Genomic DNA, 25,926 nt, shown 5'->3' with positions numbered 1-25,926 from the left:
TAATGCTATGTGCTTTCAGGTAACACGACTCTTGGGAAAGCTGCTTTGTGGAAAATGACACATCTTGCAGTCTATCTGCAGCGCTGGCTGGCTGTATTGCCTCTGAGCGCAGTGTTGAGAGAACAACAGCTTTAATGAAATTAGCAGCAGGGACGTCGGCCTATTTCCTCAGCCACAGCTGCACGCACCTCCGCTCTCACAACGGCCATTAGAACAGCACCGAATCGCAGGCTATCCATATTTTATAAGTTTCTTAGAGAAAAAATAGAATGTCTTGACATCAGTGCAGGCAAATGAGAAGAACTGGGAGTCCTGTTACTATTTTTAGGAAGTGCCTGTACTGTATGTGCCGAAAAGGTTATCAACGGATCACAAATTCTTCAGAGTAAAGGCTCTGTTTTAAAATAAATAAATAAATAAAAATACAAAAACACCAGCTGGTGTCACTTTGTGAGCTCTTGTCTCTGGGTTCCTTGGGTCTGCCTAATTAACAAGAGGGTCGACTCCACAATTAACGTGATTTCACTGTTTCCAGGGCATTAATTTGAGGCTCAAGGGCTGTTTCCTATTTCCTGTTTCCTGTTTTTTTTGTGAAATGGACACAGCTCTCAAATGATCGGTTTGAACTGATAACTGAAGATACTGAATATAGACCAGTCATACTGAATAACATTAACGCCAGCTTATCCAGGTATTACAGTTATTTAATATAAATAACACAAGTAACGATATAAAATACATAATCCTCTAGTCTCCATAAAGTGTGAACAATTCCTTCATTAGCATAACATTACTTTATGACATCTTGCCTTTCAACAGCAGAATTAATGAAATGTTAAATATTAATGGAAACATTTATAAGCATTTATTATCAAATGTAATACTTTATATAGGATGACATAGCACACTGTGTAAAATGTTGTTCTCAAAACTGACTGATTTAAAAGGTGACTTGGCCAGCTCCGTGCCCAAAAAACTAAAATGACGTTATGCTGGGAAGGCATTACACACAGGCTTGGGGAAATATTGAGGAAAAGGTACTTCAGGAAACGCAATGACCCAGAATTCATTTGCAAATCCACCTCATCTGCAGAAAGGCCGGCAATCCAGCACGCCCAATTAACACAGCGTTTTTCACCAGCCTCGGTGTTCATAAGCTGAGCACAGATGGAGCTTCCATCGATCGCCGTGGGAACGTTACCGAATCCCAGTGCAGTCTTTGGGCTTTACCTGCTCCCCCCCTCCCCCCCTCCGTACGCCCCTGTCCACAGTCACTGAAAATAGGGACGCAACGCCAAGCAACAGCACGGTTGGACTATTCTGGGATGTGAGGATCTGAGAATCTTCACACACACCGCCACCACCCCCCCTCCCCCCCGAATCCACTCTCACACCCCCCCCCACCCCACCATCCCATGGGTGATTACGCAAGTGACACTGCTCTGATGCTGCATGGAAAGTCGGCCTCTCGCTCTCCTCGCCGTTTCTCCCCCCCCCCCTCTCCCCCTCCCAATCTCCCTCCCCCACCCCCCTCTCCAGAGGTGTTGTCTTCACACCGTCACACCAGAGAGTCTAGAGCAAATGGAATTCACGCTCGGCGACCGAGGCCTTGTTGCAATGGAACGAAACGGGCTTCTCAGGTCCCGGAGAGAAGCCGGCGTTCTTCGACACGGCTCAGCGTCCTCCTCACCTGAGCCCAGGGCGATTGGGCTGATTTCAGAGGAAGACGGCATCCTCCCCACCTGACCCCAGAGCGATTGGGCTGATTTCAGAGGAAGACGGCATCCTCCCCACCTGACCCCAGGGCGATTGGGCTGATTTCAGAGGAAGACGGCATCCTCCCCACCTGACCCCAGAGCGATTGGGCTGATTTCAGAGGAAGACGGCATCCTCCTCACCTGACCCCAGAGCGATTAGGCTGATTTCAGAGGAAGACAGCATCCTCCTCACCTGACCCCAGAGCGATTAGGCTGATTTCACAGGAAGACGGCACCCTCCTCACCTGAGCCCAGGGCGACTGGGCTGATTTCAGAGGACGAAAATCTGAAACCAAACGGTTTTAGAATTTCAAAGGCTTCACGAATGTATCAATGATCCAGTGACTTAATCCCATTAAGTGACAACAGGGGTCAGCGGGGCAAATGAGAAACACTCCCAATACTGGCATTGTGATTGACAGGGTCTTCCTGTGCCTTTAAATTGAAAACCACCAAACAGATTCTTTTTATTTTTGAACTGATTTGCACAGTCATCAAGTACACAAAAAATAATGATAATTTACACAGCCTCATGTTGTCTTTTCTCTCAGAGTAGGGACAGAGCAGGTTTGTCCTGAAATGTGTGAGGTCTAACAAGCCAAAACATCCAGTTCCCTGCAAAACTTGCCAAAATCCAATTTAATTACTAATCAGCGGGGAAATCTAAGGAATCCTTGAGGAGACGCATTAATTTCCAGATTCTGATCAACTGCATCTCCTCAAGGCGGGGGAAACTGTTTTGCCTGGGCCAGTTATTGATGTACAAACACATTTATATTCTGATAAAGATGTGCGTCACATCTATTGACACCCCAGCATTTAATATCTTTGCAAGGGGAGGTTGCACAAGGTAACAGCACTGAGTCTTACAGTACCTATTCTTTACAGGTGTTGCCTGATTTATGAAAGCCACCCTTCACGAGTCAAGAATTTCTCATATATATATGAGCAGAGGTGAAAAAAGAGCAACAAAAACTTTTTTTCTCTCTCTCTCACCTAGCACTCCATATTAAATACTTCGATGGAGCCACTGAACTGTTCTCCGAGGGGTACTCTGTCCACGCAGAGACGACAACACTCGAGAAAGGATTCATGACAGCAATTCCCCCGAAACACAATTAATTCACTGACTGATGGGGCTTCGAAAACACAGCACAAGTGAAAATCATCCGCTGTGATTTTCTGGTTGTATGAAATATACGCACTGGCATTGTGATGCTTTTATCACTTTATTCAGACGAGGGAGAAGCAGAGAGAGATTAGGAGATAGAAATGGGGTCCCCGCAGAGACTGTGACAAGGCAGGGAATCACACCACTGGTCACAGGTGCCACAAAGTCTCGCCGCACTCTCCGAAATAAAAGGCACAGTGGTGGTACATTTTGGTTCTTTAAGGAATAAAATTCCCGAACGTACCCTAAGATAATGGGTAGTAACAGACCTGGGTAAAATACGTATTTGTTTCGGATTCAAATACTTTTCTGTGCTCTAGTAATCTTGCCTGGTGTAATTGAGCCTGCCAATATGACCAGAAGGTGGGGTTTGCACCTTTTTGAGAGTATTCCATTGGTTCCAATATATCAGACAAGATCAGTAAAGTGTAGAAAAGTATGTGAATCCAAAACAAATATGTATAGTTTTTGTATAGTTTCGTGTAGCTTCTCACCATTTCTTTCATTTGTTTTATTTTCAGGTAATATTTAAGATATATTTCAGTTGAAATATTATATATATTTCAGATATAGCTCAATTTATCAGATATATTTCGATTTGTATGCTAGTCTCATGTGGCACTAAAGAATATGCATATTGTTTGAAATTAGCATAAATAAAGTCCCACACATCACCATAAGTTGATAAGGCCAAAACTCCACCTGTCAATGTTCAAACATCACCATCAGATACGCAAGGACTTCAGTCTGAAATAAATAGCAGAGGTGCAGACTAAGAACAATGGAGTTATTTTAATACCAAAACTATTCTTGTTATCACAGTCACAATCTGTGCTATTCCAATACAGAAATACACAAATGAGACTGTGCGTCACACTGTGATAAGAGAAGATTGTAGAATGGGTTTGAAAAAGGACAAATTGTGATTTGCACATACAAAAATAAAAACAAATCCTTTTGGCATAAAAATAAAGAACAATCTTTTTTTGGTAACATGAACAAGGTGTTGTTTGTTCTTCCATAAACGAACACTGCGACAAATCCCCGCTGAGCATTAGACTACCTCACAATCAAACGCTGAGAAAACCACAGAAAGAGACACGGTGTGACCAACACAATCAGGCACACAAACTAAACCGTGTATTCAGGTACTGATGAAACTGGAGTTCACATCATTCACACACTAAACTATACTTATTGTAACTCACTGTGATGCATAAACGTGAATTAGATGGGGCGACATAGCTCAGGAGGTAAGAGCGGTTGTCTGGGCGTGTCGAAGTTTTTTGGAGTTACTTCCCAAATGCCTATGTTACTATGAAATTCAATATCTAAAGTATAGTATATAGTATAGTGTGGGTCGTGGCACCCAATGCAATAATCCACCTCCTTTCAAATTAAATGAGTCTTACATCCCCATGAAAAAGAAAGAAATTAAAAATTAAAAATGCTAATCCATGCAAACAATGAAAGAAAATCAGTCTGCAGTGGTTGCAGGTCGTTCTTGGGGAGTATCATGTAGAGTCCTCACTTGTTTGTAAAATGAAGTAAAACAATTCGGGGGGTGGGGGGGGGGGGGTGACTGGATACAGAACAGCGACTTTTCTTACCACTTCAGGGAGGAGCCTAGTGGCCAGGTCATGGATGGCCTTTCCCAGAATGCACAGGGAGGACAGGATGAAGACCACCCCCAGGATCACGCAAGCTCTGCAGAGAAGCACAAAACACACGTGTGTAAAACTGTGCAAGCTGTGAACCCAGGGTGGACAGTAAACTCTGTAGCAAAGACGAAATCAGCAGTTGGCTCTGACGGTTACACAGTGTTTTTAAATGGAAAGAAATGGGGCGATCTGATTGACAATAAAACCAAACCCCCAAAACACAGTTAATCTATTATCAGACCAACCGCTTGTACAACTGTGCCGCAGTTGTGCTAGTGCCAGAAGCCACTAAATTACTGAAATTGAGTTGGACACGCCTAATTCGCCATCGCTCTGAGCTAGCGTTTGACACTCGTGCCTCGACTGTGAAAATAGACAGGCACAGTCTACTGCTGTGAGTCAGGTGCTCTGTGGAAATAAATCCATTTAAAAAATATAAACAACTCAGATCTGAAGTTAATTTCAAATGTCAACTTAATAAATCCTGCTCATAAAATCCAACTGTATCTGTCATCAAAATCTATATGATATAAATCATAAAATCACAAAAGGCTATTTTTAGAATGTTGCCTTTCCTTGTCCACATGACATCAACACAAGGTAAGTGGAGGTAACAAAGCGAAAGTTTGAGAAATTGAGAAAACTGACTGAGAAAAGTTAGAATTTCTTGAAAGAAAAATTTCCTAATGGCGGAGACGTCAGAAACTGGAGACAAGGCATACTGTTCAAAACTGACCTGGCAAACATTTTTTCAGGTATCTGATCAAACTAAAATGTGAACATACAAGTCAGAGTTGAACTCACAAGCACAAGCAAGGATTCCAATGCAAGCTGACGCATGCCGTCTTGGCCAGGTCAGTGTCGTAAATGAGAATTTGTTTTCAATCGCATTTACCTGGTTAAATAAAGGTTTAAAAAAAAAAAAGCTCACCTTCTGGCACGTATGCATGGAAAAGCTCTGGAGCATGTGTGCAGAAAAGCTCACCCCTTGGTGTGTACATGCAGAAAAACTCTGACATGTATATGCAAAAAAAAAAAAAAAAAAAAGTACACCCCCTGGTGTGTACATGCAGAAAAACTCTGACATGTATATGCAAAAAAAAAAAAAAAAAAAAGTACACCCCCTGATGAGGACATATGAAAAGGCCCTCCCCCCTGGTGTGTACATGTAGAAAAGCTCTGACAAGTATGTGCAGTTAAGTTTTCCCTCATGGTTCTAGGTTGGCATACATTTAGTTATATTTAGCACTTGATGTTGCACATACATGAATATCAAAGAATGCAGCTCATATAACCACCGGGTGAGGTTACACACCGAGTCGCTCTGGATGAAAGCGTTTCATGTATCTCAGGTAAAAGTCATGAAAATGTATCAGTGTGGCAAACGGGCTGCATGTGCCCACATCTGCAATTATGTAGAAGACATTGATGAGACCAAATGACACGGGGGGGGGGGGGGGGGGAGTAAGGGAGCACTGTGCCCAGCAGAGGGAAAAGCCGGTTAGACAACAAGGGACGTGGCACTGAGAAGATCACTGGACCGTAAAGGACGCTTCTTACTCAGTGACTTACTCCACAGTGAATAGCTCCGTAGAGAGAGAGAGCAGTACATCGAGGGAGCACAGATCATGTCCTCTCAGCGCGCTCTCAGCGAGCACCCTGACCGTTAGGCGCACTGAGTTCTTCTGCCTTCCTCGAGTGACGCCTCTCTCTCCGGCCGAAGGAACTGCGTCGCTCTGTGGAGGCGCTCTTTATAAAGACAGCACATCAGCCTCAGGACAGCCATTTGCAACGCTGCTTTTACAAGGCAGAGCAGACGGGCTTCCTTAAAACCCCAGTCAGCCAAATAAATAAATAAATAAATAAATAAATGCCATGTCTGTGACCGTCTGGTTTTAATTCTTCTAGTACAATGCAAGCTGTCGGCTAAAACATCCATTTGAAATGTCAAATTCACTCTCCTTTCCGCGGGCATTGGTACAAGAGTTCCAGAATCCAGAAGCAAAGGAATTCAGGAAAATGGCCACAGGAGTGCAAAGGAACAAAAAACTGAAAATCAATGTTGGCGTTCTGCTCATACTGACAGTGATATATTTTTCCGTAAATGGTAAATGGACTGCATTTATATAGCGCTTTTATCCAAAGCTCTTTACAATTGATGCCTCTCATTCACCCATTCACGCACACACACTCACCAACGGTGAAAGGCTGCCGTGCAAGGTACCAATCAGCTCGTTGGGAGCAATTAGGGGTTAGGTGGCTTGCTCAGGGACACTTCGACACGCCCAGGGTGGGGGATCGAACCGGCAACCCTCCGACTGCCGGACAACCACTCTTACCTCCTGAGCTATGTTGCCCTCCATCATATGTCTACAGGCACATCAGCATACAACATAATAAATACCTGTATAAGCATCACCTGCATTTAATTCTGCTTTGTGTGACTGGTATGAAACAAATGCGACAGGGCAGACCACGCTGCCTAGAGTTCGTGTGTGCTTGTGCGTGAGGGAGAGTGTTTGTTGTGTGTGCGTGAGGAACGGTGTTTGTTGTGTGTGCGTGTACACACACACACACACACACACACGTCAACTTGTCTGTTGCGCTTGCTAGTGCCAGGCCCTGGGGAAATGTAGCTAGGCAACAAGCGAGCGGGATCGGTAGAGCACAGCAGGGGTACCTGGGAGCGCGCGGTAAAGCTAGCCCCCCAGGGGCACCGCACGGCGGCTGTGCACAGGCTCCACAATCCAGGTCAGATTGGAGAAGCCTGCCCAGGGATACTCAGCAGCTGTAGGCCCTGAAAGAAGCCTGGGACCACAGTACAAGCCTGGCCTGACCTGCAGCCCCTGACACTAGGCCTCAGTTCAGTGCGGTCTGGTTTTGCCTATAGGAAATTAGAAACTCGAATCACTTGCATTTATAGCGTAATAAAACTTATCGGGTAATGTAGCAATTATGTTAAGGCAGATAACGAACCAAAATCACTCTTTATGTTCGGTTTAATTCATTTTAAGTGTCACTTCATCAGACAAATTCCATGGGTTTTATATTCTCAAGCCACTTTTACTCAACTTAAAAGTTGAAATCCAAATCAAAAATAGTGTACAAGCAGCATCTGGCTGCATGCGTTTTGGAGGACTCGTGTGTGCTGCTTGTCTGCACCCTCTTCAATAGATGGATGGCGCTGTAACTGTGGGCCAGGTGGGCTTGGCTGGCACAAAGTCGCAATCAAGCATTCCACACTGGGGGACAACAGAAAATTTCTTTAAAAATCAAGTGTAAAGGGGAAAAAAACTGGCAAAGAGGGAAAAAAATGACTTGATCCTTTGACATCCACACCTACGGTGGCAGAACTAGACGCTGCTGAACAGCAGTTTTCCCCTCATTGCCCGAGAGCAACACAGACCACACTTAAACCAAATCTCACCTCCGCCCTCGTCAACCTGACCCCGTCGGCAGCAGGAACGGGCGCACCCAAAATTCGCATTTAACGCGCGCTGGCAGAGGTGCTGCGGTCCGCTTCAGCGCTCGCCGAAACCGACAATGGGATATCTGTAAAATAACCGAGCCTTAATGAGACCTCTTCCTCATTACCTCTCCCATAAATCTCCCAGGGAAGGCCCGTCTGCAGTCTAATTAGACGGCCTGTGGGCTGTGCGTTTCCACACCTTCCTCTGAGGCCTTTTGGCTGGCATGAGCGTGGGAACAGCGTGATACGGACGACGAGAGCGGCCGTCGTTTCTCAACCCGACGGTCCGAGCCGCGGGAGTCCTGTAGGACGAGAGCGGGGGGTACACACACACACACACACACACACACACACACACACCCCCCAAAAAAAACTCTGGCTGCCAGAACCTTCCACACTATGAGCTTCTCCACGCTGTGAACTCACACAGTCCAGAGAGATCGTGCCAAACGCTGGCAGATGCTTACAGAAACACGCGCTCAAAGAGAAGTACTGCGCAAGCATTTATGCGCTGTGTCCCTCAGCTCTGCGCCAACGCGACTTGGGTACGCGAAGTTCCACCACGCAATGACACAGATGATTGTTAACAGCATTTTGTAAAAGCTCCGGTGATAATGAACCCATACACGCAATGGCAATGATCCACCACCCCCACGCCCCCCCCTCCACCCCCCAGCTAATGGACAAGTTGAGTGATCTCCAAGCTATCAAGACAGGCAGGGTTTCTGCTGTCCCGACTGTGGTGGGAATCTCATTCTATCACGGTGGGGCCAGAACAGACAGGAGAGGTGACCTGGAAGTGCAGGCACGTGGCATGGTGGGGGGGGAGGAGGTGAGGGGGAGGGTTTGGGGGTGCCAGATGGCCAGGTGTACCAGAACGGAGGGATATAGGAGGTGTCGATAGTCTGACCATCTTACATGCACAAGTGGGAAATGAGCAGCAGAATTCTGAATGTAAAAAAAAAAAGCGTCTGCCAAATAAATGTAATGAACTGCATAGGTTGACAAACAGAGGCAGGGGGGCCAACAAGCAGGAAGTTGGCAATAGTCCAGACAGGAAATGAGTGCCCGGACTAAGGACTGGCTCAAGGAGGTGGTGAAAAGATTATGCAGATGTTGTACAAGAAGAATCTGCACACAACCAACACACTGCCGTGATGTTCTCGGAGAGGGACAGGTTGTTGTGCAGTACTACTCCAACATTCCAAAGCAGATGAAGAGGGTGACACTGTGGTGACATCCAAGGTGAAGGATAGGTCCAACGGGGGGGGGCAGGGGGGGACTAGGCTGGGAAGAACAGCATCTTGGTTTTAGACAAGTTGAGCACTTCAGGCAATGGTTTTGCGTCAAGCTGAGATGTATGGTGAGATCGGAGTAGTGTGTCGGAGTATCAGTGTATCAGAGTAGTGTGTGTATGTGTTGGGGGGGGGGGGGGGGCGGGTTAGAAAGAGTTGAGCACCAGTTGAGAGCTGTAACACGCAGATCCCCAAGGTAGACAGGGAGCACAGCAGGAGGTGGTGGTCACGCTTATCAAAAGCTGTGGAGAGGTCAAGGAAATTTAGAACTGTGTGTATCCAAAAAAAAGGAAAGGAAAACAACAAGACACACACCTTATAACACAAGCCAAAGGAGAATTGTCCACAAATTGCAGTCAGATTGTAGTGCACCAGGGAACTTAATGGACAGGTGTTGGGATGAAATGATCATAACACATTTTGCATGAATATTCAAGAAGTGGTCATTAAGTGAACAAAAATGATCTTTAGCTAGCTGCGACAGCACGGACACATTCATTGTCATTCAACGCAGCAAGGTAGCATCCAGAACAAATGTCAAGCCCACCTCATAAATATGCATGAGGAAGCACGGGCACCGTGTCAGATCCGAGCAGCGCCATTCAAAATTATTTTTCACAAAATTGACTTTCCATCACGTTTTTAATGTCTCTCTCTCTCTCCCTCTCTAACTCTCTCTCTCTCTCATATAGTCCCGATCTTCTCTGTATCCACTGAGACCAACAGGAAGGAAAAAAAAAAAAAAAAACTACCTGCGCCATAGATCTTACTTATTATTCTGCCAGCTAATGAGGCAAGTGACACAGCGCAGCATTATCGCCCCCAGCCTGGGGGAGGGCTATGCCGCCCCCCCCCCCCCCCCCCCCGTTTCTGAGTGCATTTACGGGCTGACTACTCTCCAGCTGAGCCTTTTCCGCTGGGGCACACGCGTGTAACGGTCCTGTCGTTAGAAAGCTGGCCAATTACCTGCTCAAGGAGGATGTTTGGTTTGCACCTCACATTCTCATTAAAGCACTGTTTCGTTATCTTGATGTTGTGGAGCTTGTTGTCATACCTCCCGGTTTAACTTCACATTACTCTCTGACCTAGCCTATGTTTTACTGTGGGAACTGGACTTAACATGTGGTTCATGGTTATGAATAACTATTACATAATGAGTACTGTACCTTTTCGGACCTGTGTTTTATAGTTGTTCCAGTGGCCGTTGGTATGTACTTACTGTATGTCACTTTGGATAAAAGCACCTGCCAAATAAATGTAATGTAATATTGAAGAGAAGTTATCTTTTTGGATTGTTTTGTATTTACAAGGGTGCCAAGTGAAACTCTGGGTCTGGGTTTCAGGGCAGAGGATGAGAGATTTATATAATTTAGCCTCTGAAGGAACATGTACTGTATCTACCTGTTCTTATATAGTATATAATACCAATACTAGCAGAGCCGCTAGGAGACATGAATACGTGCTAGCAATATGAATAACTGTAGTCTTCCCTTCTGCTACTTCCTAAAGTTCAACCATCCAAATAAACTAGCATTCACTGTTGTAAGAAGAGTTGATATTGTCCACATGCTTTATTGAACCCCGTGGGGTAATTTGTCCTCTGCATTTGACCCATCCTAGTTACTTAGGAGCAGTGGGCAGCTGCCTCTCTTGTGCTGCGCCTGGGGGCCAAGTCCAGTTCTGAGGCCAGGGCCTTAGTCAAGGGCACCTGCAGGAGCACACCTAACATGCATGTTGTGTGGGAGGAAACAGGGGTGTCCGGAGTAAACCCACGCGAACACGGGGAGAACATGCAAACTCCACACAGAAAGGCCCCAAGCCGAGATTTGAACCCACGACCTTCACGCTGTGAGGCGACAATGCTAACCACTATGCCACCGTGCCCATCTACACCTGCATTGTGTTGGAAGCGGGTTTTCACAGTCCAGTTCAGATGAGTTCACACTGCAGGGATACCTGTACACGGTGTAGTATATTACTGAGTGAGTAATAGACAGTTTATATGGTGAAATATTGCTAAAACTAGCAACCCCCCTCCTTTCAAGGCCTCTTTGCTGTGAAGCAGCTGGAGAAATATAGCTTCAGCTGGAGAGAAGCACTCACTTTCAGGGAGAGAAACCGCTGACGCAAGAAAAACAAACTGGCAAGTTGGATTAACAGGTTTCAGGGGGGGGGAAGGTGGCATTTTCAAAGCGGAAAATAAACTCCGGTGTTTGTCTAAACGGAGAACAAAGCGCTCTTCTTCCACAGCAAGTCAGCAGAAAAAGCTACCGTTTCAGATGGAAATTAGTCTTCAGACAAATCGGCGAAGGGCTTCCATTGACAGAATAGAATGAATATTGTATGCCTTCGCATGAAAGCACTAAAACAAACAGTTTCTATAACTTCATCCCATTTTAGTGACGTTGTGCTATTGTTGTACCCAGTCAGCCAGCTAACGAGCAAGCCAACAAGAAAGCCCAGTCACCTAGCTGCCCTGCCAGATAGAAAAAAGACTGGTCGGCAGTGTAGTATAATTGGTAAGGAGCTGGTCTTGTTATTCTCAAGACACTGCGTTTGTACCCTTGAGCAAGGTACCTAACCTGCATTGCTTCAGTATATATCCAGCTGTATAAATCGATGCAGTGTAAGTGCTATGAAACATGTTTTGTAAGTCACTCTGGATAAGAGCGTCAGCTAAATGCCTGTAATATAATGTAATGTAATATTCAGCCTGGCCTAGGTCCGTGACACATTCTCCACTCTCCAAAAAGCCCCCAACATGAAAGCCTGTTTTTTTGACTAGACTTCAATGTTGCATCTCTCATTGGCTGAACATTCACAGGTCTGAATTGGGTATGTTGAATTACAAAATAAAGTGAAATGGCTAAAAAAAAAAAGAAAAGAAAAAAAAGCATGTTTCCTCCCCCCGCCCCCCAGAGAGACTAGAATATAACGGAATAAAACACACTCGGGTGGAGTGTCCGTGCACTCAGATGTGTAAACCCCCCCTCCGCCCCCACCCCCTGCTTATCCCAGACAGGGGCCAGCAGGAAGAGCTGATGTAATCCATCTCCATAGCGATCTGCATCCCGCCAGGCATCCCTGGGGGGGGGGGGGGGGGGCACAGCCTGCGACGGGGCGGGCAGGGCAGGCATCACCGACAGGAGCAGCTCAGGCAACCGGAGGCTGCCGCTGGGAGCCCCTGGGGGTGGGGGGGGGGGGCGGATAAAAATCAACCCTTCCCTCCTCCGCTTTTGTTTTCTCTCTCTCTCTCTCTCTCTCGCCCAGCCAGTCGGCTGAAACCCAGGCCTTTGGTTTCGGCGCACAAAGGCGCCGCGTTTCGCCGACCCCCCCTCGCACACGCTCCTCCAGCGCCGATAAGGCAGGCTTCCGCGCCAGGGCCTGGGGTTTGGGGGGTCCGAGCTGCTGCTGCTGCTCTTCCTCCTCTGCAAAGGCCATCCCCCCCCAAGCGAGCACCTCTAAGGCCCTGTAAACCACTGCCTGGGCTACGTTCATAGCCCCAGGGCCCTGTGTACTAAATATAGCCCAACACAGCACACAGGCTTCTACCCAAGTTCCAATGCTTAATACAGGGTGATAGCCATGACTTATAGCTACCTATATCACCTGCTATAAATTATGGAGTTTATGCATATTACATCTTCGTTGTGAGAGTCGTAAGCATTTTTTTGGATGGTGTGATCTGGTTTCTTCTTTAAGGGAAATTCATAAACCATAAATCAAATCATAAATCATTCGTAATTGCTGTTTGGTGTCAGGGCCTAGAGTTCCTTCAATAAACAAGATATGATGTCAATGATAAAGGAAGACGCATTTGTCTTAATTCTTAAATGTCCATACATCCATTCATTATCTATGTCCGCTTCTCCTAGTCAGGGTTGCAGGGGAGGCGGCTGCTGGAACCTATCCCAGCATGCATTGCATGCGAGAGGCAGGAATACACCCGGGACAGGTCGCCCAATCAATCAAAGGGCACTCGATTCCATGTAAACGACCGTGAGCAGTTTGTCTTAATTCTATGTCCATCCATCCACCCATCCGTCCATTATCTATACCCACTTCTCCTCGTCAGGGGCGTGGGGGGGGGGATATGATGTCAATGATAAAGGAAGATGCATTTGTCTTAATTCTATGTCCATACATCCATTCATTATCTATGTCCGCTTCTCCTAGTCAGGGTTGCAGGGGAGGCGGCTGCTGGAACCTATCCCAGCATGCATTGCATGCGAGAGGCAGGAATATACCTGGGACAGGTCGCCCAATCAATCAGAGGGCACTCGATTCCATGTAAACGACCGTGAGCAGAGTTTGTCTTAATTCTATGTCCATCCATCCTCCTATCCGTCCATTATCTATACCCACTTCTCCTGGTCAGGGGCGTGGGGGGGGGGGGGTGCTGCTGCCTATCCCAGCATGCACTGGGGCCAGAGGCAGGAACACACCCATTTTGGGAGACGGTACTCACATGTACTCTCTGTGGGCCGAGTGCACGGCGGCCGCGTTGCTATAGCGCCACAGCACAATAATGGAGGACAGCACGTCCAGCGTCGCGTCGAACTGAGGACCAAAAAAAAAAAAAAAACAAATGCTCATTAGCCACTTAACAGGGGGGAAAAAAACACAGGCAGTAGAGAGTTCAACTCTCCAAAAGTGTCTTTCGTAAGTTCCCGTTAACCACAAGCCTCTGGCTATCAGACTTTAATTAAAGAGCTTTCATTACTTTCTGGTAAATAAGCAGACCCTTGTAGAGGCCTCATTGTAACGCGCTTATTAATGTACGCTCACACCAAACGTGTCACCACGGCGAACATCTCATCTGCTCCCCTGAACAGCCAAGCAAGGCGTGAGTTGTTTGTAATTAACGAGCGAAATATTAAGGAGTTGTGGAGAAAGTACTTACAGCAAATCCAAAGGCGGAGGCACTGTGTCTCATGAAAGAAACGGCTGGAAAGCAGAAAGAGAGAAACAAACACTTGTGTGAATCATACAGTGAAATTAAATGCGTCTTCGTAAACCTCCATCCATTAAAAATGGGAACACAGGCTTCTAGCCTGTTCTGGTCTTTGATTAGCACATCAACATGGATTTGATTGCTCAAGAAATACTTAAGATATATTGAAATAAAAAATACTTAAATCTAGCTGAAGGTGTACGTAGGTGGAGGCGTAGGCTTATCGTACGCCATTAAGCAAGCCATTAAGGAGGACCGGAATTGAACAGAAAGTGCCAATGAACTAAAGAGCCATGAGCTGGTATTGAACAAGTGAAGAAAAGAGCCATGCGCTGGTCTTGGACTGAAAGCACTGTACAATTGAGCCTGAATATAATGGCGTTAGCAGGCAGCACACATTCCCAATTTCAGTACACTTTATATTTGAATTATTTTTCTTCTTCTCTTTGGCAGTAACTTCTCATATAATTTCTCATTCACCCTGAAATAAAGCAGTGGAATATAAAACATTTATTAATGCTATTCATAGCTGCTTTTAGCATATTTATGTTGAGCAATAACGCTGTCCAGGACATAGCCTACATACAATTTGCATGAGATGTTGGGAGTCCATGGCAACGTCATTTGAGTATTTTGACCTATGCAAGTAATTAGTATATATTTCCCTCAAGTGCTGAGAGTTAAATCTCTGCTCTCTCTTCTGTTGTCTCCTCATCACCCAAGCTGAAGCCAAATACAGTGATTTTTTGTGACTTGCGCTGATGCCAGCAGCCAGTTCTCCCAGTATTAGTACTACTTGTACAAAAACTCTCAATAGTACATTTCAGAAACGCTCATTTTATCTGGAATCAAATTCAGGCAAAACCTTGCTTTGCTCAATTACTGGATTCAGCTGAAGCAATTTATCCATGAAGATTAAACGTAACCAACAACAAGTGACTTTACAGAAGGTAGTAAAAAATTAATCTAAAATCTAATCACATCCCACCCGAGAGACTGGCAGAGATGGAGGTGAATTGAGTCCACCGGACCTCCTCGGGACATAAACGGCTTTCACGCGGAGGTGAGGGAGCCAGAGAGGTAACAGATGCGTTCTACGGGACCCGGCGGCTTGCTAATTAGGCTTCCTGGATCTCTGATAAACAGGGCCTTTGGAGCCCCCAGCCCACTGCAGCCCACCTGAGGCAGCCCACCTGAGGCGTCCCGACAGGTGCCAAGCTGTGACTGACAGGGATGGGCGACGCGGGCGAGCCGAGGCGATGGAGCTCTGACACAATCGGGGATGATAGCCTGCAGCGCTCCAGCGCTGAGCTACCAGAGAGCACCAAAACAGTCGCCTCGCGTGACCCGCATGAAGAATAACTGAAACTACGGCTTCTCTGTTTTAAAAAAAATAAAAGAAAAGAAAAGAAAAAACACCCTTTGGCTCTGCAGGACCAAGGTCACAAAACTCTGTATTAGAGCAAAGAAAGCTCAAGTAAAAAAGCCACTTAAATTGATTTTTGATTTTGGTGTCCTGAGAACACAGCTCTGGCCCCCCCACTGGGGTGGATGTAGAGAATTATTTTGCTGTTGCTCACTGCAGGTAGGAGCCAGCTGAGCAAACACTAAACTTAAAAACGCAAGCGTCGCAGTGAGGGGCAGAGAAAAAATTGCCAAAATTACCAGTTCTGCCTCTGGTTTGTCCAATCCGTATATATGATTTGAGGAGATAACGTCACACAAAGCCATTGATATGCAGTAAACAGAGAGAGATCACAGGAGACTTGCGATCAGAGAGAGAGAGAGAGAGAGAGGTAGAGCGAGCTGTTCCGATCACCATTAGGAGAGGTGGCTCTCATTAAGCCTGTAAGTGTGACTGTCTACATTCCAGAACTGTGCCGTAAAAAAGGGGGGCTCTAGAAAGAACTGAACTAATTGGGGTAAGTCCTACACAAGGACAGAACTAATACATCAATGCTCCCTCTCTCTCTCTTTCTCACACACACACACACACACACACACACACACACACACGGCATCTGAAGGTACATCACAGAGAATATCATCCACAGCTCTTGCATTACACATGTCCCCTGGAGCCTCTGCATTTGTGTACAGTATCTCCAGCTTAAATTCTAATGAATTCAGCCTGAAAGAAACTGCTTCCCGAGTTAAAATGGAAGCTGCATCTGTGTACCTGAGGTTAAATGCACAACTTGAGTGTTCATCTATAGCCTACACAGTAGCCCGTATGTATGAGCAAGGTAAATAAGCAAGATAAGTTCTGTAAATAGCCATCTCTGTTTTCAAAGATGAGGCTTGGTCATTCAAGGACAAACCACCCACACTGCTCTCGAATTGTGGGGCCATTCCTCCCATGGACAAATTTTGGTGACTGAATCTTGAATTCATTTTGCACTATTGTTTCCATGACAGCACTCCGTGACAGTCTCCGGGCAGAATACTATGGGTTATGGGGGAAATGGTTGAGGCAGTGCTACTTTCACGCAGCTTTGTCCTAGAACCCACATCCCTCTGGTAAATTGTACAGGGTTGTACATACATTCTGGGAAATGCTACACTGTGATGCTGATACTGTACAATATTTTGAATAAGAACTGACGTAAATTCTGACCTACTTGTAAATGACAGCCAAAGGCCTTGATTTAAAGAAACCTTCAGCTTTTTCTTCACAAACGCAGTTTGACCTGTTCATCGTCATCTCTTCAATTCATCTTACAGAACCACACTTTCCTTTGACTGAGTGAGGTCAAATGACAGAATCTAAGACTTAATTCTTGTAAGGGTACTTCAGAATGAAACGCAAGAAATCTTGCCACGTTGTCAAATCAAACAATGCAGAAAGACAGTCAACTGAGAGTGCATGAGTGCCATCTTTGGCAATCAAAATTCCTATAATCCCCTCTTAGATAATCGCCCACCAGAACGAATGTGATTGGCTCAGACCTGTCAGCTGGCCTGTGACTCACGCCCCCTGCAGAGGCTAGTGCGTTCCTCTTGCACTGTCAGTGAAGCGGATATAACCACCCTTCAGCCACAAGGTAACATCTCCATCCCAATTCACGCACTTAACATGAAACATGCCAGCCATTTGGTTTTACCCTCAGGATTTGGCTTTACCCTCAAAAACTGCCCTCTTTACCCACTTGGTCACCATTCATACCAGAAATGAACAGCATCAAACATCGGAAGATTTGTGGTGTGGTACAGCACCATTTGCATTTCATTTCATTTGCAAGCAAAGCCCTCATATATTCCTGTGCACATTTGCATACAAATAACTCCCAGCAAGCCCTCAGAAAGGTTTGACAGTTTCTGTTTTTTTCATTTGTAGCCTCTGACAGGTATCCTAACTGTTTGCTTAGGATGCTAATGCCAGCAGCCCTCTTCAAAAGTGAAATACAAGAAATTATTTTTCATTTTTGATTTCGGCTACACATGTACAATACAAACCAAAGTGATATTTTGTCGGTGTTATACAGAACAGCTTACTTACTAAAACAATAACAATTATTATTTTGTGTGAGAGGAGTGCACAGATGAACCGTAATATGGTTTCATGGGAATTATACACTGCAGCAGAGACCATGAAATAACATCTTACCAGAATCGGCATTGTAAGGAGAGAAGGATTCGAGGCTGAGGAAGTGCAAAAGCAGCCATCTGGTATTGGTGACCCATGTTTCTACACGGCACTACCCATGTGACACATGCATTCGCAGGCAGCTATTAACCACTTATTAGAAAGATGGTTGTGCGTGGCTATAGGATCAGCCTCTGCAGTGCGCGCGCGTAGGATCAGCCTCAGGTGTGCGTGCCTGTATGTAGGATCAGCCTCGGGTATGTGTGCCCGTAGGATCAGCCTCGGGTGTGAGTGTCCGTAGGATCAGCCTCGGCTGTGCGTGGCTGTAGGATCAGCTTCGGGTGTGCATGCCTGTATGTAGGATCAGCCTCAGCCGTGCGTGCCTGTATGTAGGATCAGCCTTGGCTGTGCGTGCCCGTAGAATCAGTTTCGGGTGTGCGTGCCTGTATGTAGGATCAGCCTCGGGTGTGCGTGGCTGTAGGTTCAGCATAAGCTGTGTCTGCTTGTAAATAAGTCTGCCACTGTTCCTAATCCTGAAAGCCTCCCAGAGGGAGGCTGTGACTGTTCCAAAAGAGGAGGAGCAACCCTCGTCTACACCCCTCCCAACATTGCACTTAATTGATATTTTTACTTTGAAATATTTCGGGTTTTAGGTTTATGAATGATGCAGTTAACAGCATATGCAAGGCTGTCCATCAAAAGTATCGGTACAGTGTTTTGCTGACAAATTACAACTATGCATATCATACGAATCCCAATAGTTTTTTTTCGTGCAAGTAAAACCTGTCACAGCTGAATAACCAGCCCTACTTTCCCACAGCTCTTGTATTTGGGACACTCGGGCATGTAGATACTTTAGTGGTGTTCAGGCGGGAAAATGCAGTCCACCAGACACACAACAGACCTAAGGTAATACCACTGATGAAACTGAACCTAACGGAAGCAAATTACCACAGCACAAATCCTTAACGTGAGAATTCAAAGCAAGCGCGTACCCTCAGAGCCTGGCATTCATTATAACAGCACTCAGGTGCACAGACTGCCATCAGCACACCTTAATAGACTCTGGAACTCATATAACAAACTCTGAACCCAGAGAGATTTGTCCAGTGCGACTCGGGTAGACTCGATTTCATCCCCCATTGGAACTCATCAGTTGAATTAACTTTCGTTTGAATTAGTTTAACGCTGAACATGGTGCAAACCTAATTTTGGCACATGTGCAGTTATGTAGTTTGGCATTGTCAACTCCATCAAAGATTCAAGAATACGAGCATCGGTTTTCAAATATTTAACCAACGTAATACAACGAGTTGGATGCCTAATGCAGCAGTTAAATGTATTTGTTTGTCAAACCGGCCACATCGAGCAGCCGTGAAAAATATTACAAGGCTCAATTGAAACTGCACAGAATAATAACTTTATGAAACACTTAACCCCCAAAGCTCTCAGCAGACCACTTCGAGAGCACTTTATTAGTTAATAAGCAGCCAGGGAAGCAGTATTTGCACAGTTGCAAGATCAGTTGTACTGAATCTGCTGACTACCCTGCGTATTTGTGTTTTTTTTTTGTTGTTTCAGGCAGGTGTATAGTACGGCAATGATGTCCGTCTACTGGACTAGGTCAAGGGGGTGGGAGGCTAGGTGAAGAGGGGGGATGGATGGGGTGGTGGGGTTTGTTTGGTTTTTGTTAACATGTTTCTGTACCTTTCACCCCAAAAGGGGAAAACACATGTACACAGTATGTTTCAGACTTTAATTTAAACAATAACTAGCCCCATGGTTAAGGCTATAATGAATACCAATTTTAAATGCAATTTGTGTACCAGTCATTAAGTGGGGCAAAAGAAAGTTAGGGTTCTGCAATCACATGCTTTAAAAATGATTTACAGTATAGGAAGCTTGGGGTATTATTAGGTTCCTAACATAAAATAATGAATATTCATTTCTCCCTCGTGGGAGGATGACGAATAGCAGCACGGAAATTATTCAGTGCAATGTGAAGCCGGTTACTCGGTTTTTGGTTAAAATAAATAAACGATAAAACCGTCCCAGTAATAAAACTCTCAGGAATAAAATAAATAAAACCGCAGCATTTGAGATGCTGCCGTTTTAATTAAAAGCTCTTCCCATGGGCGTTAAAAACCTGGGTGGACCATCGCACTGATGAGCATTTTCACTTCGTTTCCCTTCCTTTCCAGCCAAACCCCACTGCATTCTCCTGCAGACCAAGCCATCTGACTCTACGTGCCTACTTCCTGTTCCACTGCTGTACTGTAAGTAGTGCTCAATAATTCATGGGATACAGGAAGGCTGTTTAGAAGGAGTGTTTTCTTACAGGATTAAGAGTGTAGTAGGACCTCCAGCCCCTGTAGCAGACCCATATATCCAAGAGTAATTGAGGGAAAACTAGTAATTGAGAAAAAAAAAGTAAATTCTGGGTAGGTGCAGTAAGAAGGTGTGTCTGTGAGCATGACCAGATAGGGCAGGATAGAGATAAAGACAATGGTTCTGTAACTGACATTTACACATGTATGTCTTGCTGGAACCGGTGGCACAAATCTGTAAAGTTTGCTTTGCGCAAGCCATTCAGTCAACAGTAAAAGTTATATGCCCTACTTACATGTAAAACACCTGATTGGTATCCCACAGATTACACCATGACAGTTAAAAAAACCAAAGCTATGAAGAATTGTTTTTAATTGTTAAAAGGCTTTAATTAGCCTTCCAACAGTAGAAATTCAATTGATGTTTCTTTTTTAATAAGCCAAAGAACAGAAGCTTGCGAATCGTGCGTTCGTCTTGCTATGGTCACGGTTGTTTATATTTACTGAATAACATGGCCAAGGCCTTCTACATCTAATTTCAATAAGACTCACAATTCAATTCCTAACGAGATCCCAGTGGAGGTGCTTATGTCTTTTCACATCTGCATATGCAAATATTTAATAGATTCGTCCTTAAGTGTAAATATTCCACTGGAAAAAGTGAATGATCCCAAATTAGATGCTTTTTGTTTTTTTGTTTTTTAAACCATGTAAAGCATCTAATAAATGGGGCGATTCCACCAGTTAAACAGGCTTGAAGTGTGTACCGCAGACATCTGCTTTGCATACCCTGAACATTAAAGAACCTTCAACAGATGGGACAGCTAATTGTTCGACGTGTTTATTTTGTTCTTCAAGGAAGATCGATCACAGCAGATCCGAAGGTTCTCCTAGCTGATCCACTACACCTTACTGCCATAAATTGCCTGAAACAGATTGTTTCGTTGTACGTTGCTTTGGATAAAAGTGTCTGCCAAATAAATGTAATGTAACCTATTTCAACGCTGATAAAATTTTTTTTAAAAAAATCACATTTGTCAACCAGCTCATGAATTTCTTAAGGACGTCAGGAGTGTTGATCCCAAGCAAGAGTGCAGACTCTCCCACTAGACTAAATTTCAGGTTTCAACAAAGAAGTGTAAAAGTGAGCTAGGCAATTACAAATGATTTCCTCTAGAGCTCGGCACTGCGATGCTGCTGGGTGAATTCTGGGACAGCGTTGAGAAAACAAGCATCTCATAAAACCAACCATTAAACCGTCTCTGTCTCTTTTACACATTATTTAACGCATGCATTTTATGGATCGGTTTGTGAATATCCAGGCCTTGATTCAGGAACGGTCCACCGCTTGGTGAATTTATGTCACCACACAGCAACAACCGCAGCAACGTTGCCTTTTAGTTTTACGAACCAAAACTATTTGGGGAATATTATTTATCATATCCCCTGGAGAGAGAACGTTCCCCGCTCCAATTAAACATCACACGTGCTTGGAATTCGTTATCGGGGATCAGGCCGCGAATGCAGTCATGCTTCTATTGGATTTCAATAATCCAAAAAGACATCTACAAATGTTCTTTATAAGGCTCGTATATTCAAGAAGTACTGCTCGGTTCTTTCTTCAGCTCGTTATTGCCGTCAACATGCGGGGGAGACAACTTACGGAAAGAGCTGAGCTTGCACTATGCAGCCGCAATGTGTGCGGTAGTCAATGTTAAAAGCAATAAAGAGCAAGAGGGAGCCAGAGCTAGCTTAGCTCTCTCAATACATGATGATTTATTGAGGTCAAAAAGAAGTCTGGTACAGCCCTTGCCCTTGTTTTGCCGGCCACCCCTGGAGACCAGATTCAACCACTGCATCAGTGTTGGATTTGAGTGGCTTAGAATTAAAAACAGACTCTACGGCTGACTCCTCGTGCACCACACACGCACAGCACTTCCCCTGTCCCTTCACCACGGTTCATCTGCTCCTCCTTTGCACCACCGGGCTGTTTGGATTGCAGGGATAACTCGATTTCAAGTCGATTCCAGGTCTCGGTTCTGGCAGCCCCCTCTTTAAATGGATGCCATACACTTCATACGAAGTCAAACTCGGCCACAATTGAACAACAGCAAAAACACTGTGCCGCATACAAACGTGCCGACACTCACTGCGGCATCAAACTGGTCGTTTAGTGACATTTCATGCCAGTGGGGAGCAGGTATTATATTCCTTGGTTGTATTAACCACAAACACGGAAGTAACAATGCTTCCAATTTAATTTCAGTGTTTCGTTCATACAGTATATACAGTGTGCTTGGTTTGACTTAATGTGTAAAAACGGTCTATTGTTCAGCTTTGAATGCCGTATGTGTTTGTAAATTGTTCTGAAATTCATAGGCTATGATAAAGAAAACGCTTGTCACACCAAGCACAGAAAACAACAGCTGCTGTAAAGGAGCAGGAACTTCAACAGATGGACGTTGATTATTTAAAAGCTGCTTTAGTTGATTTAGCGCATGCAAAAAAAAAAAGAGAAAAGAGTAAAGAGAAGATGGTATGTTCGTACGCTCAACCAGATGAGGAGGCGGGATGCAGCCAATGTCGCCACCCATGTGATATTTTAGACCAATTGCAGACTATGTCCGCATTGCCGTCAGTGTGTGGACATCTCAGCTAGTTCAGCCAGGAGGGATGCGTACACCGCGGTGGTCAAGGTCAACGTGAAACTTTATCCGCAAATGACTCATTTTACGTCATTTACTTATTTTCCCACAGCAAGTATGCATCCAGCTTTAGTAAGGTGGACTGTTGGAACAGGGCCATGTGATTTGCTGTGATTCAAATAATGCAGTATACGGCATCCTTTAACTGGACTCAGATAGACCATTTCACAATTTGCCAGGTTTCTCCTTACTTTGATGCACTGTGGGCCAATCCATTTAAAAATGGCGCGAAACAAAATATTGTTCGATTCAACGATTGACTGACTGAATGATTGAAATGCTGGTTGGTTAAACGGTAGTAACTGGTCACAGTTTCCTGTATTGCTGTAAAGCTTCTTCAGCTTCACCTTCGTCATGTAGACGGGTTGCAAAGATCCGTGTGGATCATGAATCATATTTCAGCTGTCTCAACTCCCACACTCTCCATTACCCGCAGCCCTGTGTGCTAGACTTCACCCCTCTCTCTCTCTCTGTTAAACTTTACCGCTCTCTCGCTCCTGAGCTTTCCCCGCTCCGCTCACCGTGGGAGAGCTGGCTCTGCGCCGGGCCGGCGGTGTCCATCTGTCAGGAGGGCAGCAGTCCTTGAGAAAGTTTTGATAATCTAAACTGCCAGGCGCGCGCTCACAAAACAGCCGCTCTCTGGTGAGTCTGGCAGACAGCGTTACAAGCGCTGGCAGGCTCAGGGCACTGCTAGGGGAAGTTTTTAAAACCCTCCTGCCTGCATACTGATGTCTTCTCGTCTGCGCCAGTCCTGGCTGCTGCGGGAAGCCATCAAATCAGCGCATCTAAAGAGCACCTCAACTTGTGCGTCAACTGGCCATGATGCACTGTCCAAAGCACTGTAGTCACTGCGATGACTGCAGTTAGTTACATTACAGGCCTTTAGCAGATGCTCTTATCCTGAGCAGTTTACACAACTTTTACATAGAATTTACACTGCATCCATTTATACAGCTGGATATATACTGAAGCAATGCAGGTTATGTACCTTGTTCAAGGGTACAATGAATTGAACCTGTTACCTTTAGGTTACAAGACCAGTTCCTTACCCATTATACTACACAGCCATTAGTTAGTCACTGACTGTTTCAACCTCAGTGGTAAAGGTCCCTTAATACATGATTTGTTACAAAATAAGCTTAAGAGCTCTATAGCGATTTGTATTTATAGCATAAAGTTGTTACACAGAATTTACTACAGATACGGCACTGTGGGTTATAAATATTTTTACTGCATACATATGCTTGTAAATAAAACAGTAACGCATTGTTTGTATTGGTTATAAATAAAGCAGGAAGGCAATGTATTGAAGACAAAACATTTCCATTGGACATTAGATAAATCCCACCCTGTAATTTCACACTCGCAAACTATTTTAAAGGGTTTCTGAACAATGACACTGCAGTTCTGACAATTTACATGCACTCAGACTGCTTAGGCTCATCCACAGCTACATACATTCTAATAAGCTAGCTCTGTCAGTTTGTGCTAGCGTTCAGGTTTCCTCATAGCACGGCTTCACAGAGCTGCAAGCAATGAAAAGCTAACGAGGCAGAACTAATTCACTGTGAGTTTGATCTCCACACCCAAGTGGAACAGTCAACAAACTATGTTTTCCGTGAGAAATGTAGGGTCTACCTTACACAAACACATCGTTGTGTCTGCGTTCCAGAGCTCCACTCTGCCAACCCCGACGATAAATATCTGCCTACAACCAGGGGTGTGTCACGGTTGACCTTGCCCTGGCAGAGGGTGTAAATTGGACAGGTTTTATTTGGTTTACTGCCCCATTATTTCCCCCCCCTCAACAACATATCAGATGCTACCAGCTTAGCAGCTGCCAAATTCCACAATGCTCCCTGCTGCCCTTATTGTTCAGGGGGTGGGGGGGATTATATTTCACGGTGGCAAAGGGCAACCGCACAGCAGGTAATTATGTGTGCATGCAAATGAGAGGGGATGGGACCCCAGCGTGCCGCTGGATGCAGGGCCCGCAGTCCTCCCTCACTGTCTCCGCATCGGTGCAGCAGCTCAGGGACGAATCCGCCTCCGTCACAGTCCCGCAAAATTCACATCAGTAATGCCAAGAAGCTGTTGGGCACAGGGGCACGCGGGCACAGGGCGTAGGCGCACGGGTACAGGGGCACAGGGCATAGGCACACAGGTACAGCGGCATGCGGGTACAGGGGCAAAGGGTGTAGGCATGCAGGTACAGTGGCACAGGGCGTAGGCACGAGAGTACAGTGGCACAGGCATGCGAATACAGGGGCACAGGGCGTAGGCACGCGGGTACAGGGGCACAGGGCATAGGCACGAGAGTACAGCGGCACAGGCACACAGGTACAGGGGCACAGGGCGTAGGCACGTGGGTACAGGGGCACAGGGCGTAGGCATGCGAGTACAGGAGCACAGACATGTGGGTACAGTGGCAAAGGGCGTAGGCACGTGGGTACAGGGGCACAGGGCGTAGGCATGCGGGTACAGGGGCACAGGGCAACTCGCCCGGCAGGGCTAGTCAACCCGACACAGCGCCGGGTACGTGTGGTTAGGGTGGGCTTCACGCAAGCCCTTGCCATTCTGCTCTGGGAATTTCGTGAGGGTCTGATAACCTTGAGCAAACATCTGATTTTTATTATTCAATAAAACTAATGGATTGATTTCCAAGTGCAAAAACGAACGGGGGAAATGCATGTCCCTGAGCCGTACTCCACACCTAGAATCAACGGCAGACCTTTCGTTAGCTTCCCTCTGCATAAAGTAATGATGCAAGACACACAGCTGGCCAAGAAATAGCTCCGCAGCCATCTGTCCCATTAATTTCGCTCCCCTAAAATGGGGGTGGGGTGGGGGGGGCCACACTATTGTATAAAAAGGGCCATAACTCCTACCAGGATCACTACATATGGATGTAAATACCCCCAAATTGCAGCGATGCCATTATCTCCAAACCCAAGACCGAATACTGTACAAACAAAATAAGGAAAAGAAAAACGATGTAATT

At 45.5% G+C, this 25,926-nt stretch overlaps 1 protein-coding gene across 1 annotated transcript in view; it reads right to left on the bottom strand.

Annotated features, from left to right (window-relative positions):
• The window catches only part of LOC118214400 (transmembrane protein 163-like), a 57,730-nt gene that overhangs the window by 11,952 nt on the left and 19,852 nt on the right, over positions 1–25,926 (bottom strand). The window contains exons 3-5 of the mRNA XM_035394326.1: positions 14,257–14,300; positions 13,822–13,913; positions 4,539–4,635 (exon numbers count right to left, since the gene is read on the bottom strand). Of these exons, the coding sequence (XP_035250217.1) occupies positions 4,539–4,635; positions 13,822–13,913; positions 14,257–14,300 (233 nt within the window). The remainder of the gene's footprint in view (positions 1–4,538; positions 4,636–13,821; positions 13,914–14,256; positions 14,301–25,926) is intronic.

The sequence above is a fragment of the Anguilla anguilla genome, chromosome 15 (assembly GCF_013347855.1).
Source record: "Anguilla anguilla isolate fAngAng1 chromosome 15, fAngAng1.pri, whole genome shotgun sequence".
Classification (NCBI taxonomy): Eukaryota; Metazoa; Chordata; class Actinopteri; order Anguilliformes; family Anguillidae; genus Anguilla; species Anguilla anguilla.
This window is presented reverse-complemented; position numbering and strand designations above follow the sequence as displayed.